Source organism: Sturnira hondurensis, unplaced genomic scaffold, assembly GCF_014824575.4.
Source record: "Sturnira hondurensis isolate 20B ecotype Veracruz unplaced genomic scaffold, ASM1482457v3 Scaffold0000648, whole genome shotgun sequence".
Taxonomy (NCBI): Eukaryota; Metazoa; Chordata; class Mammalia; order Chiroptera; family Phyllostomidae; genus Sturnira; species Sturnira hondurensis.
The window spans coordinates 11,059,551-11,076,101 of NW_028073279.1; the positions used below are offsets into that span (position 1 = coordinate 11,059,551).

The 16,551-nt window shown below is 36.2% G+C and overlaps 1 protein-coding gene across 2 annotated transcripts in view; it reads right to left on the bottom strand.

Moving 5' to 3' along the window:
• The window catches only part of ATG4C (autophagy related 4C cysteine peptidase), an 83,245-nt gene that overhangs the window by 5,516 nt on the left and 61,178 nt on the right, over nucleotides 1–16,551 (bottom strand). For both annotated transcript variants that reach the window (XM_037043499.1, XM_037043491.1), the window contains exons 8-10: nucleotides 12,615–12,693; nucleotides 11,861–11,937; nucleotides 6,562–6,681 (exon numbers count right to left, since the gene is read on the bottom strand). In XM_037043499.1, coding sequence (XP_036899394.1) covers nucleotides 6,562–6,681; nucleotides 11,861–11,937; nucleotides 12,615–12,693 — 276 coding nt within the window. The remainder of the gene's footprint in view (nucleotides 1–6,561; nucleotides 6,682–11,860; nucleotides 11,938–12,614; nucleotides 12,694–16,551) is intronic.

Below are 16,551 nucleotides of genomic sequence, written 5' to 3' on the forward strand. Positions count from 1 at the left end.
TAAAGGTGCCTGCACACCATTCAGAAAGAACCACAATAAAAATAAAAGAGGGTAATGTGGTAAGGAAGGGATGAAGGATTTCTGTAGGTTGTGTGGTCAGAAAAGGCCAAGCTTAAACCTGAATGACAATGAGTCAGACATAAAAGTTTTAGGAGAAGAGCACTCCAGGCAAAGAAGAAGCCCAGGCAGTACAAAGGCCGAGGATGCCAGCACACTCCGCGTGTTGAAAGACAGCAGCATGGCTCAGGGGCAGAGGAAAAGGAGAGTGGGACCCAGAAGCTGGATGACACAGGCCCTAGTCCACCACCTTAACAAGCGATCTAAGTTTCACTATTCCCTTACACATTCTACCTCAAAACTTCTATCATAAACATCCCATAACATTCTACACTAGTGTTTCTGCTCATGCTGTTTCTATCACCTAGCTGTCCTCCATCCTTGCTTTCTGGTTATAGGAACTTTATCCATCCTTCAAATTTAAGCCCAAGTTCCAAAGGTAAGTATCTTGATCCACAGTGAGTGAGCACTCCTTTCTGCAAAGTCCTATGGATCTGTCTAGTATACGGTAAGGATTTCAAATGCGGACCACAGAACTTAGACAGTCCCAGGCAAAACCTGGCTGATACTTATAAATTGTATGATCTTGGACAAGTTAGTCTAGTCTGCCTCGTCTTTCTTAGTTGGAAAATGTCAGTATTACAACATCTAAGTAAGAGGAAATGGTGGGGGAGGACTGCATTTTTAAACAAAGTGGTCAGATTAGGCCTCATTAAGAAGGAGACATGTTTAAGCCAAGACTTAAAGGAGGTGAAGACATCAGCCACACAGATGCCTGAGGGAAAAGCATTTCATTCATGTGCAATCGCTCTGAGACAGGAGCCTGCCTACTAGCTAGAGGATCTGCAAAGAGGCCAACATGCCTAAAGCAAAATGAAAAAGAGACAAAACAGGGACCAGAGTTGGAGGTAAGGGGGAAGGACATGGAGACACTGCTCATCCAGGGCCTTGGAGACTCATAAGGACTTTTTCACTTTTAAGTAAACTAGCAAATCAATGCAGGTTTTTGAGGAAAGGAGTGGATGATCTGACTTACATGTTAAAAGGATCAGTTCTCAGCTGAACTGAGAACAGTGCTGATGTTCTGAGGGACTGAGGGGGCTGGAAACTAATTGCAGTAATGGCAGCTTCTAGATATACTTCGGACATATATTTGGTTATGGGGCATGAGAGGCAGAAAGTAGGGATAACTCCAAGGCTTTGGCCTGAGCAAACAGAATGATAAGTCTGCCTTCAAATGAGAGAAAGGAAACTGTGAGTGAAACAGGCTTTAAAGGAAAATAAGAAATTTGACTCTGAATCTATACATCACACATATAAGAGATGATGCACAGCAGCTGGGCATATATAATCTAAGATTTGGAAGAGAGGTCTGGGCTAATAATGTAATCTTGGTTTTAGTTGACTTATTTGTGATACTTAAGGCAACATGACGAAATGAGATCACCAAGATGAAAAAGACATGAGAACTGAAGACTAAGCGCTGGGGTACTCCGCCATAAGAGGCCGTAGAAAAGGGCAGGCAAAGGAGACTTGAGAAGCACTACCTGGTAAAGAAGGAGGTAAACCACAGCAGTTTAGGTCCCGGAAGCCAAATGAAGAAGATGTCTGGAAGACCGGGGGTGCTCAGCTATCTCAAATGCTAACATTAGGATGTGTAAGATGAAGACTAAAATGTGACCAACAGATTTCGCAACCCAGGGTCAAGTGACCCGGAAAAGCAATTGCAGCAGAGTGGTTGGGGTAAGAGCACTCAAATATTTGTTGACTAAAGAAATGATCACATTAGTGAACTATTAATTTTTTCTTCTACATACCTAGATGTAAAACAGACTTGTGTTTGAACTCCCCCTTTCACTTGCCCCAAAGTCCAAGTGGCTGTCTGGTCTTATTGACTCTGCTCTCACCCTCTCGAAACAGCTCCTTCCTCTCCACTCACACAGCTCTGTCCTCGTCTAGGTGTTTCAAGAAGGCATCACAACCCAATGAAGCACATTGGGCTTCTTGATAAACGATGCTGCAACCAGGTTGAAAAAAATGGATACTCATACCTTAGTACATATACGAGTTCTAAATACAAAACTATAAAACTTTTGGAAGAAATGTAGAAGAATGTAGGTCACTGGTTAGTAAAGGTTTCTCTAATACAAAATTTAAAAGCCACAAAGAAAAAGTTTTACTAATTTAATTAAAATTAAAGATACCACTAACAAATTAAAGTAACAGCCTAGGAGAATAAAGCTGCATGAAGCCAACAAGGGGTAGTGTCCAGAATTATACATTTTATTGGATTGTGCTAAGTGGAATAAGCCAGGCGGTGAAAACAAGTATCGCTGGATCTCACCTGTAAGTGGAATCTAATCAACAAAACAAACAAGTTAGCAAAATAGAACCCGAGACCTGGAAATAAAGAACAACCTGACAGTGACCAGAGGGGAGGGAGGGGGGGTAATGGGGAAACAAGGGGAAGGGGCAAGTCAAGGAACATGTGTAAAGGACCCATGGACACGGACAACGGGGTGGGGAGGACTGAATGTGGGACGTGGACGGTGGGTAGGACAGGAGAGAGTAATGGGGAAAGGGACATCTGTCATTGAACAACAATGAAAAAAATAGCCCTAAAGAAAAATAAAGAAAGGAAATGAACAAGAAATTCTCAAAAGAGGGACCAAATGGAACAATAAACCTTAATAAGATGTGTAGTCTCACTGGCAAACAGGGAAATAAAAATTAAAACTACAAAGAGATACTATTCATACGCATAAGATTTGTCAAAACTTTAAAAGTCTGACAATATCAAGTATTGAAAGGATGTGAAACATTAGAAATTTGCATATACTGTTTGGTATGATCCCTTTGGAGAACATTCGACAATTCTGGAAAACCTAAAAATATATATACCCTAATACCCCACAATTCCACTGTAACGCATCTAGTGTATCTAATGTAATCCTAATTAAAGTGTTCCACGGGCACAGATATGTACAAGAATATCCTTGTAGCCCTGGCTGGTGTGGCTCAGTGGATTGAGCACCAGCCTGTGAACCAAAGGGTTGTGGGTTCAATTCCCTGTCAGGGCACATGCCTGGGTTGCGTGCCAGATCCTCGTAGGAGGCACACAGGAGGCAACTACACACTGATATTTCTCTTCCTCTCTTTCTCCCTCCCTTCTCCTTTGTCTAAAAATGAAATAAATAAAATCTTTTTTTAAAAAGAATATCCTTGTACACATTATTTGTAATTAGAAAATAAAATCAGCTAGATGACCAACAATGGAAGAAAATTTAAGTAAAAAGTAGTACATTATAGAATGTACTACTCATTATTCAGTAGTTTAAATAAATAACCTAAACCAACATGTATAGAAACAGATAATCTCTAGGTCACTATTAAATGAAAATGCTAGCTGTAGCAGCATATACACATTTTCACATAAACGTATTATTAATGCAACATTCTAAACAATATATGTTATTTATGGTGCCATAAATAAAGTACAGTATTATATACGAACTTAAGATAGCTGTTACAACAGGAAAGAAAGAATAGGAATAAGATTGGGGACGGGTAACATACTTCAATTATACATGTAATTTTTTTTCTTAAGTTCAATGTTAGCACATGGGTATTATTACGTTATTCTCCGCATTTCTGAATGTTTGAGATAAATAAAATCAACATATTGCAAAGCACAATCTTCTTAAGCATGGCTTTCAGGACTCGAATATTCCTACCGCCTTTTCCAGCCTTGTTAGTCACTGTTCCCTCCGGCAGTGCTTCCCAAGCCTTGGACATTTATGTACCTTTTTTCATCCCTTTTGCTAAGTATCCCATCTTTATCATAATTAATATTTCCCTTTCCATCATTTAAATAGCCTTGTAAAAATTAATAGTAAATAGGAAATCACATGATCAATGTTCTGGTTATAATTTTCTAATATGAATATAAATAAATGTGTAAGCATTAAAATATTTATCCTAGTATTAAAATATTTGTTCCAATGCTACCTGAGATCATCAAGTACCACTTTTGGTTGCAAGGTCTTACACCTGTGGTTCTTGGATTTTGTATGCAAGACCGCTTGGGAGGACTGTCAGATATGGAGGCCCCCAGGCCACGCCCCTAGACATTCAGGCAGCGAAGACAATCCTGCCCTGTACGCATCCTTGGCACCTACCAAATTAGTCTATTTGCCTTTCCCTTGACAAGCTCTACATTTTCCTTTTCTAGTGCCTTTCCTCTTATTTTCTCTGCTTGAAGCATCCTTCCTTCTCCCTAAGCCAACAGAAATTAAGCTTAAACCATCACAATAAAGAACTTCAACCTGATTGAAACATCACACTCAATTCAAAATCCTACCTTCCCCTATCAATTTATTTCTTTTTCTGTATAGATGCTTATAATGCCCAGTGTAATGTATGTCTATTCCCCCTCCTCAACTGTAAATGCTATTTGAGGGCAGAAGTCTTAGACCTTGTTCAAAAGTAGGGATTATGTCTTGGTCATTTTATACTTTCAATATAACAGTTACCCAGATACTTGCTGAGCTGAGTTCTGCAAAACATAAAATTAATTTAACAATTTTTATAATTTTTTAAAAATCATGTAGTTAAAAATCACACAGTATTACAAATTAAGCATTATAATCTAGACAAGCTAGTATCATTTTCAAAGTTAGAAAACTTAAAATACATCCTACCTAGAAAAAATAATTTTATTTGTAAAGTGAAAAAAATTACTATTTAGCTAAAAATGCCAAATTCCATTTTTAAGAAGGAAAACTGCTTAACTTATAGCCTTCCAAACAAAAGCAAATAAACAAGTTATTAACTGACAAAGTGAGTTTTTGATACTGCTACAAAAAGCTATTAACATAAAAACAACACTATTGCTAAAGCAAAGTTAACTGACTCTAGCAAAATTCTCAGTACTTCCAAATGATATTCCAACATGGCTTCTCTTTGCCTCAATATTGTGTATTAATTACTCTGGTGCATCAAGAGCAATGATTTCTAAGGATGACTGCAGTATAAAATTCCTTATAACTATCAGTATAAAAACCACAAAACCACCTGTTTTTAACGAGAAAATAACATGTAACTCATTTGTGATTCTTGCTTTTTGACCTGGTAATAATAATTTGGTTTGCTTCTATTCTAGGAGTAGACTGCTTTACTGTTCTACACTGACTTATTTCAACGTAGATAGAAAATAAATTAGTAGGAAAGCGAAATGGAACCCTTTAATGGTGTCTGTTCGTCAGTATCAATGTATTATAACACCGTCTGGACTTGGGTGTTGCAGCACATAGACAACACTTCATAAAGACAGAGAACTGTCAAACTAAAATATACAGATATTGTCAATGTAAGTAATAAAAGAGCAGAAGAGGTAGAGTACGTATTTCGTTAGGTTCAGTTGGCCTCCCAGGGTGCAAGCAGAATGAAGAGACAGCGGCTCTGGGAAGCGAGGGATGAGGAAAGGTTCTCCACACCTCGTCCGCTCCCCTCCTCAGTCACGTTTCTGTCATGACTCTGTTACACAATTTCCCCTTTCACACGGCAGGTCAAGTAAAGTAAACATAGTTTATACGAAACCTTTTCTTTAATGTTTTCATTTTATTTTTATAGTATACAAATAAAATTTCAACCCACTATGTCCATTTTCCTAAAAAAAATTATTGTAAGTAAAGCAGTAATAAGGTACAATTATATTTCAGCTCAAGAATTTCCAAAAGGGATTCTAGTATTGGTTTTACTTACGCATAAAATAATAACCTATAGCTATTGATACTAATAAAGAGACCTACCGAGTTATGCCTACTTCTCCAATAAGTAATCTTTTTATTTTGTAAAGCACTAAAGATAGACAATCCTTGAGGCTCAATTAATATTTAGCAGTACTATATTCAAGGACTAGAAAAATACAGAAGTTTAAAGGTAATGAGAAGGAATTAAATAAACCTATTTCAAAGATCCTATAAGTCGAATAGATCAGATTAGACAAGCTTATTGGAAGGTAACAACACAGTTCATTTAATAAAGCAGTTCTGAGAAATCCAAAAATACCATTTCTCTTTTTAAAAAAATCAAAGAAGCACTTGGACTAACAAGAAATAATGCACGATTTGCCTTGATCAAATACTTCATTAATTTTTTCTACCCCCTAAGGTATTGTCCTTTTAAAATCCTCTTCAAATAAAATATAACCTAATTGCTTGCACAGACACCCTAATCCATTTGCAAATGGATTTGTATTTCAACAGTGCCACCTAGTGGTTCCATCAATACTCTCGACTATTCACCGGAGAGCTGGTTTCATCAGTACCAAAGGCTAGGAATACCCAAATAGTTTTATTTTCTGGTTCAATATTTCTAATTACATTAACATTCAAGGGGCAGTTTTAAAATGGTATCATAATTTACAGATTTTGTCTTTTCACAGTCTATCGCAAATAAATATTAGGTCATTTACAAATATTATAATATTTTAAATCAAAGTACCTTGGTGATCTCTTCGGAAGCTCTCTTGAAGTCCTGAACGTTTCGACAGTAAAACCCTATTGTGCAGCTAGGGTCCATCTTCCGAAAGGACATCTTTTTGGGAGAAGGGCAGTGGAATGTCTGTAATTTAAAAGTTCTTTAGGATTAATTTACTTTGATTTGATAGACTTAACGTACATACAAGCATATTACTAATTTAAAATTTGCTACCTAGCTTTTCTCAAAACTTAAACATGATTTTCAAAAGGTGTTTTAAGCCTATCCAATGCAGACAGTCCTTCCTGCTCTCCCAAGCTCCAAGACAGCCAGCCAGTATTGTGTACACTCAATTCTCCCGATTTCTACCTTCTGTGGCCTTGGTGCCGTTCTGCAGAAGAGTGTGTGTCGAAGTGAGGTGCCTTTCTAAACTGGCAGAAGGAAAGAAAAAATGTGCCACTGAAAAGGATATGAGTGAGCTAATACAAGGTTTAGAACCAAGCTAGCCATTTCTATGAAAGTGCAATTTAGTCTGTTTTGTTAGAGTTTTTAAATTTATAAACCCTTTAATAAGGATATTAAGATTTTTTAACAAATGCACAGATTTATGTATATGTTCCATAGTGGTGGCCACACAGTACAATATACAGATCATATGTCACAGAATTGTACATTTGAAACCTACATCATCTCATTGACCAATGTCACTCCAATGAATTTAATTTTAAAAAAATTTTCCATAGTGATATGAAAAGACGTCAGCTAAAGAGTTTCAGCGATGGACACAATTAGTATATAACTTCATATTCTTACAACACTCTCTTCTACTTGGCTCTGATTAAGTTCTTTATGCCCACCCAGGACACAGACAAAAACTGTTCTGTTACGGCCTTGCCTCCCCCTTGCCAATCCTCCTGTCCCATGAGCTCACTGTGCCCCAAGCTGTCACAGTGCCCCAGCTGTCAGTGGGCTGGGAGGCCGCTCCAGCCCCTTCGCCCTGGCTGATGGGACGTGGCTCTGAGTAGAGTCTGGATCTTCAGAAAATACAAAGGTGGGAAAGGGGCAGAACAAAAGGTGAATCCCTCCAGTCTTCTTTTTCTTCACCACCACGTTCTGGTACTTGGTTTCAAAGATTAAAAAAAGAAGAACTTCTTAAATGCTTTTGCCCTTGAAAATCACTGATGCCACTAAGTCTTTTTTGCACGTATTGAGAAGATGTTTATGGACAAAAGGAGGACCATAAAAACACGTGCTCCTATGTGTTTATAAATGTACACAAATAAATTCTGTAAGGATATACAAAAATTAACAAGCTTAAGGGAGAGGAAGAAAACTGGGCAGATGGCAGACAGGTATGGATATTTACTGTATATTGATATTTATTCTATATTTATCTTTATTGTATATTTTATATATTTGAATTACAGAGCGAGCTCAGTTAAGAAATAATCTATGTCAAATTTGAACTCAGTTAAGAAATAATCTATGCCAAATTTGAACTCATAAAACTGAAATTTCCCTACATTCAATGCCTAAGACCAAGGGATTTTACCTTGAGACCAGCGACCACAATGTGAGAAAACACAGGCTTTCATATTTGCTATGTTCCTGGTGAATCAATCGAAGTCACGCTTCTCTCACTCCATCCCAGTGATCCAATGAGCACCCCACACTATCTTCAGAGGACTGGCTAAACGCATATTCAAGCGACTTTTTTCCCTTAAGGATCGTTCAATCGCATAGAAGATTCAAATACAACATCATGGAGGTAGATGCAGACAAAACAAAGGTGTTTTCAAAACCGTGGCCTTTCCAAAATGCTTAGCTAACACTTTATAGAGTGAGATCCGACCTAGCTAACCTGGAATCTCCAGGGCACTAGCCAACAGAAGCATTGTCTTAGTTGGACTTTTTCTAATAATGTTTCATGTGTTTTATTTATAAGGAGATATTAAAAATACCTGGAAAGGAACAGAAGACTTAAGTAAGCTTGTTAGTTAACAATATACAGGAGTATATTGGTATATGAGGCACAGAAAGTTCTAGGTCTTATTTACAAAAAGTTATTCTACATGTAAGGTATCTAAAAATCATCACTTGCCTAACTCCTTCCAAAGCCAGTAAGCAAGATTTATTTGTTTTTTTCTGCCTGGAGATAAGGAAAAAGGACCAAAGTTTGTACAATGTCAAAAAAATATTTTAACTCACATACAAGGGCATCTTAGGTAATACTAAAGCATTGATTACAGTTTTTATTCAAGAACCAATAGGACTAAACCAGAATAGGCTCAGTGCTACTTCTCAGTACTACTTCAGTCACCATAGGTAGTAACACTAAACTGTTAATCATGGTTGGTTTGATATCTGGAAAAAACTACAATTACTCACAAAAATGCTGATATAGATCTGTGATCACTAAAAACAGAAATTGCTATAGGTGTACTACATGGTAACGAGGACTCGTATTACAGAGAGGCATTTTATATCATTTAAACTTAAAATTACATTCTGTTGTTCACCCAGAGGATTCTGAAGTCAAACCAACATTAATTTATAATTCAGAATCATTTCTGTTTGTTGCAGAACAAGTTAGATTTTTAAATATTTTCCCAAGTGGTATTACAGGGCTATGTTTACTTTGTGATAATTCTTTGAACTATGCACTCATTACTTTTTTGATTTTTAAAATTCTGACCACTGATAAGAATAGCACATACACTTTAAGGAGTGTTCACTAGACATAATTCTGTGACAATTACATATGTTTCTGAAAAAAACTGGCCACGGTGAGTCGCTTCTCATTTATTTAATTTTTTCAATATGTTATTTATTTGTTGCCTCAACAAATAATTTATTAGGCACCTACTAAATGCCAGGCATTGTTCTAGGCTCATCATTTGGAATAGTGGATTCTTTTATCTAAACTTACAGACAATAATGAAAGTGTCACAAGAATTAAAATTCAATACAAATATGTTTAATCAAAGTATTTGGAGCTACAAGTCAGAACAAGAATTCAACGAAGGTCTCTAATTAAAGTGCTGGCCATGCCCTGGCCAGTGTTGCTCAGTTGGTTGGAATACAGTCCTATAAACCAAAAGGTTGGAGGTTCAATTCCCTATCAGGACACATGCCTAGGTTGATGGTTTGGTCCCCCCTCGGGGCATGTGTAAGAGGCAACTGATGGATGTTTCTGTCTCGCATAGATGTTTATCACCTCCCCTTCCCCTCTCTCTAAATCAGTAAGCATGTCCTCGCCGAGGATTAAAAAATAATAGTAATAATCCTGGCTGATGTGGCTCAGTGGATTGAGCGCTAGCCTGAGAACTGAAAGGTTGCTGGTTGGGTTCCAGGTCAGGGCATATGCCTGGGCTGCAGTCTAGGTCCCTAGTTGGGGACGTACAAAAAACAACAGGTCAGTGTTGCTCTCTCACATCAATGTTTCTCTTCCTTTTTTTCTTCCCCCTTCCCCTCTCTCTAAAAATAAATAAATAAAAGCTTTAAAGTAATAATAATATCTTTTAAAAAGTGCTTAGGACAGTGTCTTGTTTATAGAAAGAGCTCAATAAATGATAACCTAAAAAGGAAGCAATAACTTGGTCTGCTTTGGTTTCAAATTTTTAGAAGTTCAACTCTAGAACTCCAGGAATTCCACACTGTAAGAACAATGAAATATGTACAATCTGAAACATCTCTCCTTCAATTTTATATACTCTGATATGATACTACTTTCTTAAATTTTCACAATCAGAATTCAGGGCACACACTTCAATTATTTATAGCAATGATTTACTTAGAATTAAATAAAAAAATCTAAGGTTTTAATTGCTCTAAGTATTGACCAAAAGAAGTATTTATCACAAAGAAGTTGTTTTCAAAAAATTTTAGTAATTGAGGTATAAGGGTGGTTTAGAACATGCATGTAATTTATTACATCAATCAACTGCAAAATTTCACAGCATATAAACATACAACCAACATAGCAAGGCAAGGATGGTTAGTAGTATAGGATATTTAAAATATCTCCACTTGGAGCACGTTAAGCTTAAAATGTGATTAAAAGAAAAAAGTAAAATTATATTTCTGAACAAAGATAAACAACTTGCTGTAATTTGTATACTGTATTATCACAGGAAAATAAATGATGCTATGCAATAAAAAATCTAAGCTAAATCCCTGAATTGAGAAAAATGAAACACTGTCCAGAAGAATTATCCAGACAGCAGAGGTACTCTTGGCATCCCAATAAATAAGAAATAAATACTTCTGTGTATTTAAGAAGCTACCTAATTTCACCTAGTTTTACTTTACAACGTCTGTTAAAATCAATTCTTCTTTTCCATTCTCACTATCACCCTACTAAAAGCTTTTAATAACTCACTTGTTTTTTTAAATTTATTTATTTTTCAAGTACAGTTTTCTGTCTTTTACTCCCATCCCAACCCCCCCATACTCCCCCTCCCATTTCCACCCTTCTTAGTTGTTGTTTTCATAATCTACTCCTTAAATACTTTTAGGTATTACTATTAGCTAGCAAGCCATTACTAAAACAAAGCACTAAACCAGCACTAAACCACAATTCTAAGTTGCCAAGCCCTTGAGAATTAGTGAACCATGACACTCAAATGACTAAAATTAGTTTAAAAGCCTGGAAAGGCATCAACTGGGAAAACAAAACCCCAAACAATGAAATAATTACATGCCTCACTTATGGACTCTCAAATTTTCTGAATTAAATACTGGATCACAAAATGACTGGCATAAAAGAGAAGTTGTTATGAAATCAATGCTAAAACAAAAATTTGAAATCCAACTAAGCTCTTAAAAACTTCTTAAGTAGAGGCTAAGATTTCATTACTAGGCTTGTAGCAAAATAATTTAGCAGATAGTCTCCTTATATCAGCTTGTCAGTCTAACACGACTCCATCATCTTCTTTCCTTTTTCCTTCCTCCCTCTCTCCCTCCCTCCCTCCTTCTCTCCCTCCTTTCTTTCTAACATCCTAAGATTTTTATTCTTCAGTACTGTTTAGCTGTATATCTACAAAATTACTTGGAACCTTTCTCAATTACTTTGGTGGGGCTAAGGTACCTAACCAGTTAAGAGACAAAGATAAATGGGAAAGAAAGTATACCATAAATTAAAATTCAGCAAGAAAAATTTTAATCTTTGATCATATTATGGGTTATGGTCTTTAAATCAGTAAATATTGATTATTAACCTATAATTGTAATACCATAAAAACTTAGCTGCCTAGCACATCTCTCAATAATTACAATTTGCTTCATATGGTTAAAAAAAAACACAGCTCTTAACCCATAGTACCTCAAGAGGGAAATCCTTTATGCTGACATCTACAAAAGACTGGCAGTAATGAGGATCCATGTAAATCAAACTGTCATCTACAAGGACAAAACAGAAGATAAGTAATTCAAAAAACACCTTATTATTACATTGCTTACAATCCAATTTCTATGTAGAATAGCTGAAAAAAATCTGGGAGTAACAGTTTGCCAGACTGATATTCATTGACTAAAACATAGGTTTGCACAGGACAGATTAACTTTTGCATAATCAAATATGCTTGTATAAGCAGAATTTTTATAAAGTGATGAGACTGTCATTTAATTTTTGGTGATAAAATTACTTTCACAAACACACAATTACACTCTACAGTTTGCCCATGAAAAATGTATTGCACTACTTCAATCTGACAGGAAGAGCATACTGCCTGTCATTTTATCATCAGCGAGCACCACTAAACCCGGCAAAAAGTAAATATGTAAATAGCAACTGCCAGAATGTGGAAGCAATGTCTTCTGAAGTTTAGTGAAACCAATAAATTATGCCTTGCTTATGCAATAACAGAAATTAAACATACATTTTACAGAATCCAATTATGCTGTGGACCAAGTGACAAACGAGTGGCTATGGTGGGACTGATGAATTTATAAGGTACTCATTTTGCTCTGTTAATCATCCTGCTTCCAGACGATCCCACATTAACTTACTGACTTACACACACACACACACACACACACACACACGATGAAGAACTATACTTTACTAAATCACTAACCTTGAAATCCAGCAAAGTAATATGACTGTTTTGGTTTGCCACCGATAATTCCCACACAATATTCAAGGCTTAAAATACCCTGCCAAAAGAAACTAATTCAGATTTAGGGTCAAGAGACAAATGGTAATTATTCAAAACAACCAAATTTGTATTACCAATATTAGTAGTTCCCAAGTTTTTCACCACCAGTTTTATTTTTATTACATTTTGCCCCATGTTCTGAAATCCCTCTACAAAAAATGTCTTCCCTTTTCTTTAAATCACTCAACATTAATATGATGAAACCAAATATTCTCACCAGCACGTCCCTCAAAAACATTAACCAACTACTGGGTGCCCAATACGGAGACAGACAATGTTACCACATAAAAACAATAAAACTTCCTGCCAAAGGCAAAAACACCTGGCCTTCCAGTTGCTTGTACAGCCTTATTGTGATCAATACAGTATTTTCATCAGACTTCTTGAAATGCTAGAAATATTTCTTAGACTCTTTTCATTGAACCTTGAGTCTTAGGATCCCAAACTAAAAACCATTTTCTAATCAATGGCATTTACTTGACAGATTTTTTAATTCTACTTCATTGGAAATAAATACAAAGACTAACAAAACATTTTAATCCAAGGAAAATAAGAATTACTATTGTATTTAAGGCCAATTTATTTTACTAATCATAAAATACCAGATACCGCACTACATGATTAAGTATGCCCCTCGGCATCTATTCTACGCAGAACTCAATGTAAGCTGGGCCAAATACCCTTAAAAACAGTTCAGTGAGGTTAATTAATGTCTTGTCAATAGTTCCTACATTAATTTTAGCACATTTATGTTAAAGAACACCAAAAGTGATAAAGCATATGTTATTTTCAAAAAAAACAAAGTCTTAAATAGTTAAACTTTCCTTCTCATAAATGAAAGGATGTCTTAAAATTTGGAAAATATAAAATATATATATAAACAAATGCTTTTTTCCTTTAATAAGTAATCAAACCATAATGTTTTTAAAGGTTATTTTCTTAAAAATAATGTGTTCACTGTAATAAAAACACACATAGTAAAAGTTCCCCAAAACCCGAACACTCAGAGCTCATCATAATTAACACCTGGGGGAAATCTTGACATACCTATCTGTATCACCTATATCCACATACAGATTTATGAGTGCAATTTTATGTATGTGGCATCATACAATAAACATTATACAATGTATACTGTTATCATACATTGTATAATGATAACATCATACATTATCCAATGTATACTGTTATCACTTTTGTCACTCATGTCATAAATATTATTTCCTACCAATAAATATAGACCTATGTTATATTTAATGACCACAAAATAGTCTACTTCATGAAGGTAACAAAATGTGCTTTAAAACCTGATTGTGACTATTTAAATTATTTTCAGGTTCTCGCTGTTATAAATAACCCTTTTAGTCTTGTGAAAATAGAGAGGGGTTTTTTTGGAAAGGAGAACTGCAACTGAAAAAATAAAATAGAGAAGGTATATGAGGTTAGCATTTTAGAGCTAACTAAAAAAACATTAAGAAGAAATAAAAGCTCCACTAACAGTAATAGTTTTTTATCAGTAACGAGTCTGCTGCCTTCCCCCTAAGTAAACACCCCTAGCCCAATGGGAGGGTGTCTTACTTCAACTTGAGACGATCTGATCAGCTGAACACAATGCTTACGAACCACAAGGAGGTGAAAGTTGTCCGTCTCCCGTAGTTGAGAAAGAGAAAGGGAAAAATATATAGCAAGAATCATTACTGATTTTCCTCAGAAGAAGGAGCCCCAGTAATGGAAGAAAGACGTTGGTTCTTGACATGAATTCCTTTACAACTGACCAGAGAAGATTTAGCGAAAAACACTCAGAAGCAGATTAGGAGCTAGAATGCCATTATATGCAAAAGGCTGTATTTTTGCAAACTTGAAACACCTCTCAGTACCTAAAAAAACTTCTTCACAGTTATCTAGTGGTGAGAATTTATTGAGCTGTATCCATGAAGCAATAAATAAGACTGAAGTAATCAGTCAAAAAAGGAAAGTCCTAATTTGTCTTGCTGAAGAAAGAGAACATATTGGATTTTCCTCATTGCCCGTCTCTTAAAAATAAATAAATAAATCAACTGCCCGTGGTAAGGGCTGATAAAGCACCACAGCAAACCCCTCCTCACAGAATGGCAGAGGGGAAGGTACCATCTCTGCAGCACTGTGCAATTACCTCGACTAATACATTTGAAAAATACAACTGATTGGGGAATTTTTGAGAGCATAATGGCTTGGCAGGAAAAAAATTAAACTGCAGATGAAGAAGGAGAAAGCAGACGGAGCAGGTGGGGGGCAGAGACGAAGGTGGAGGTTAAGGAGGAAGAGAAAGGAGAAGAGGAACAGGAAGGTTATTTTTCTTTCGGGGCTGCTGTTGGATGCCCTGTTTTTTCACCTCTACAGTGAATGCCTCTTGACACGCTTTCGTTTCGCCTTTTGACCCAACCACTCCCTCTGACCAAGCAAAACACCCAGCACATAATCTACTTCACTCGGCCATTTCAGCCATTTTTACCTGACAATTGAAAAAGTAAAGTGTTTCAGTAGTCACTGCTCTCTCTTTTTAGTGGAGTATAATATAAATTAATTAGTAAAAGCTCAAAATAGTGATACATTTAAAAAGTCCATATTTTAAGGAAAAATATGAAAAAACAACCAAAGTTGTTTTTTTGTTACTAATTTGCTATCTGAACTTGAACATATCACTTAACTTCTGTCTTTTCTGTTTGATAAAGACAACCCAGTATGAAGGTATTGTGAGGGCAAAGTGAGATAAACATGCCTTGAAAATGCTATACAGATATGCACGTTAACAGACACTTGTTAACTCCTCTGTGCTAACCATGGCTCGTCCCTCCACAACTCAGGCTGCAAGGAATCACTCAGGAGCATCAGGCGGTGCTGCTGCCTGAGACATGCCGTCAACATCGCCGAGCAGCAAAGCCCTGAAGCCACCTGCAGCTCGCTCCACAGGCAACCAGGTCTCAGCTAAGGGCGTCAGTTCCGAGACTGGCTCAGTTTCTAACCTTTTCACGGTGGTAGAAAAACGCCATTCGGTTGGTTAGAACCTACTGAGACATGACAAGATGCCCGAAGTCTCAAAACCCTCAATGGATTCTCCAGATGAAATGGTTCGTAACCTGGCACATTCTACCAATAACTCCACTAAAGAACCCACATGTTGAAAATCAAAACCCCATTTTTATCTGAAGGATTCATAGGTTATGACTATATTATATTATTGGTAGTATTAGTTACAAGTGTGCCCACAAAATTTTACTAACTATTAGGAAAAATTAACACGCCAGCTAGAAGACTTCCATATACTACACACTGAAAAGAACTGCTCTAGGTTTTTATAATCGGTACAAGTTAGCCTGAGGAGGTATTTTCCACCGTATACATAGGAACCACAACGAGATTAATGCCTCGTGTGGGGAAAGGAACTGTTACTGAATCATAAAACACAAATCTAGACTTTATTTCAAGATTACTATATCCTATAACACTCCATTCAAAAAGGAATTTCCATCTCTGCACTTGATAAAATGAGGAATTTTATTAAAACTATGAAAATAACACAGACACTGTAATATTAACCAAAAACTAAGTATTTCAAAAGTTAAAGTTTTATGGTAACTGAATAGCTTAGTGTCCAAAACAAGCTAATATAATTAGGTTATTTAGGGAAAAAAAGAATTATGTGTTCTGATATAGAATAAATTTTTAACTGGTTAATATGAAAAAAAACAAAGCTAGAACCTCCCCCCACGTATCTTCAACATTTCTGTCAATACAAATAATCATCCTAACTTTTTACTGACCGTATGGTGACAGGAAACAAATTAACAGATAATGCAGCCACAATAGAAAAGTCAGT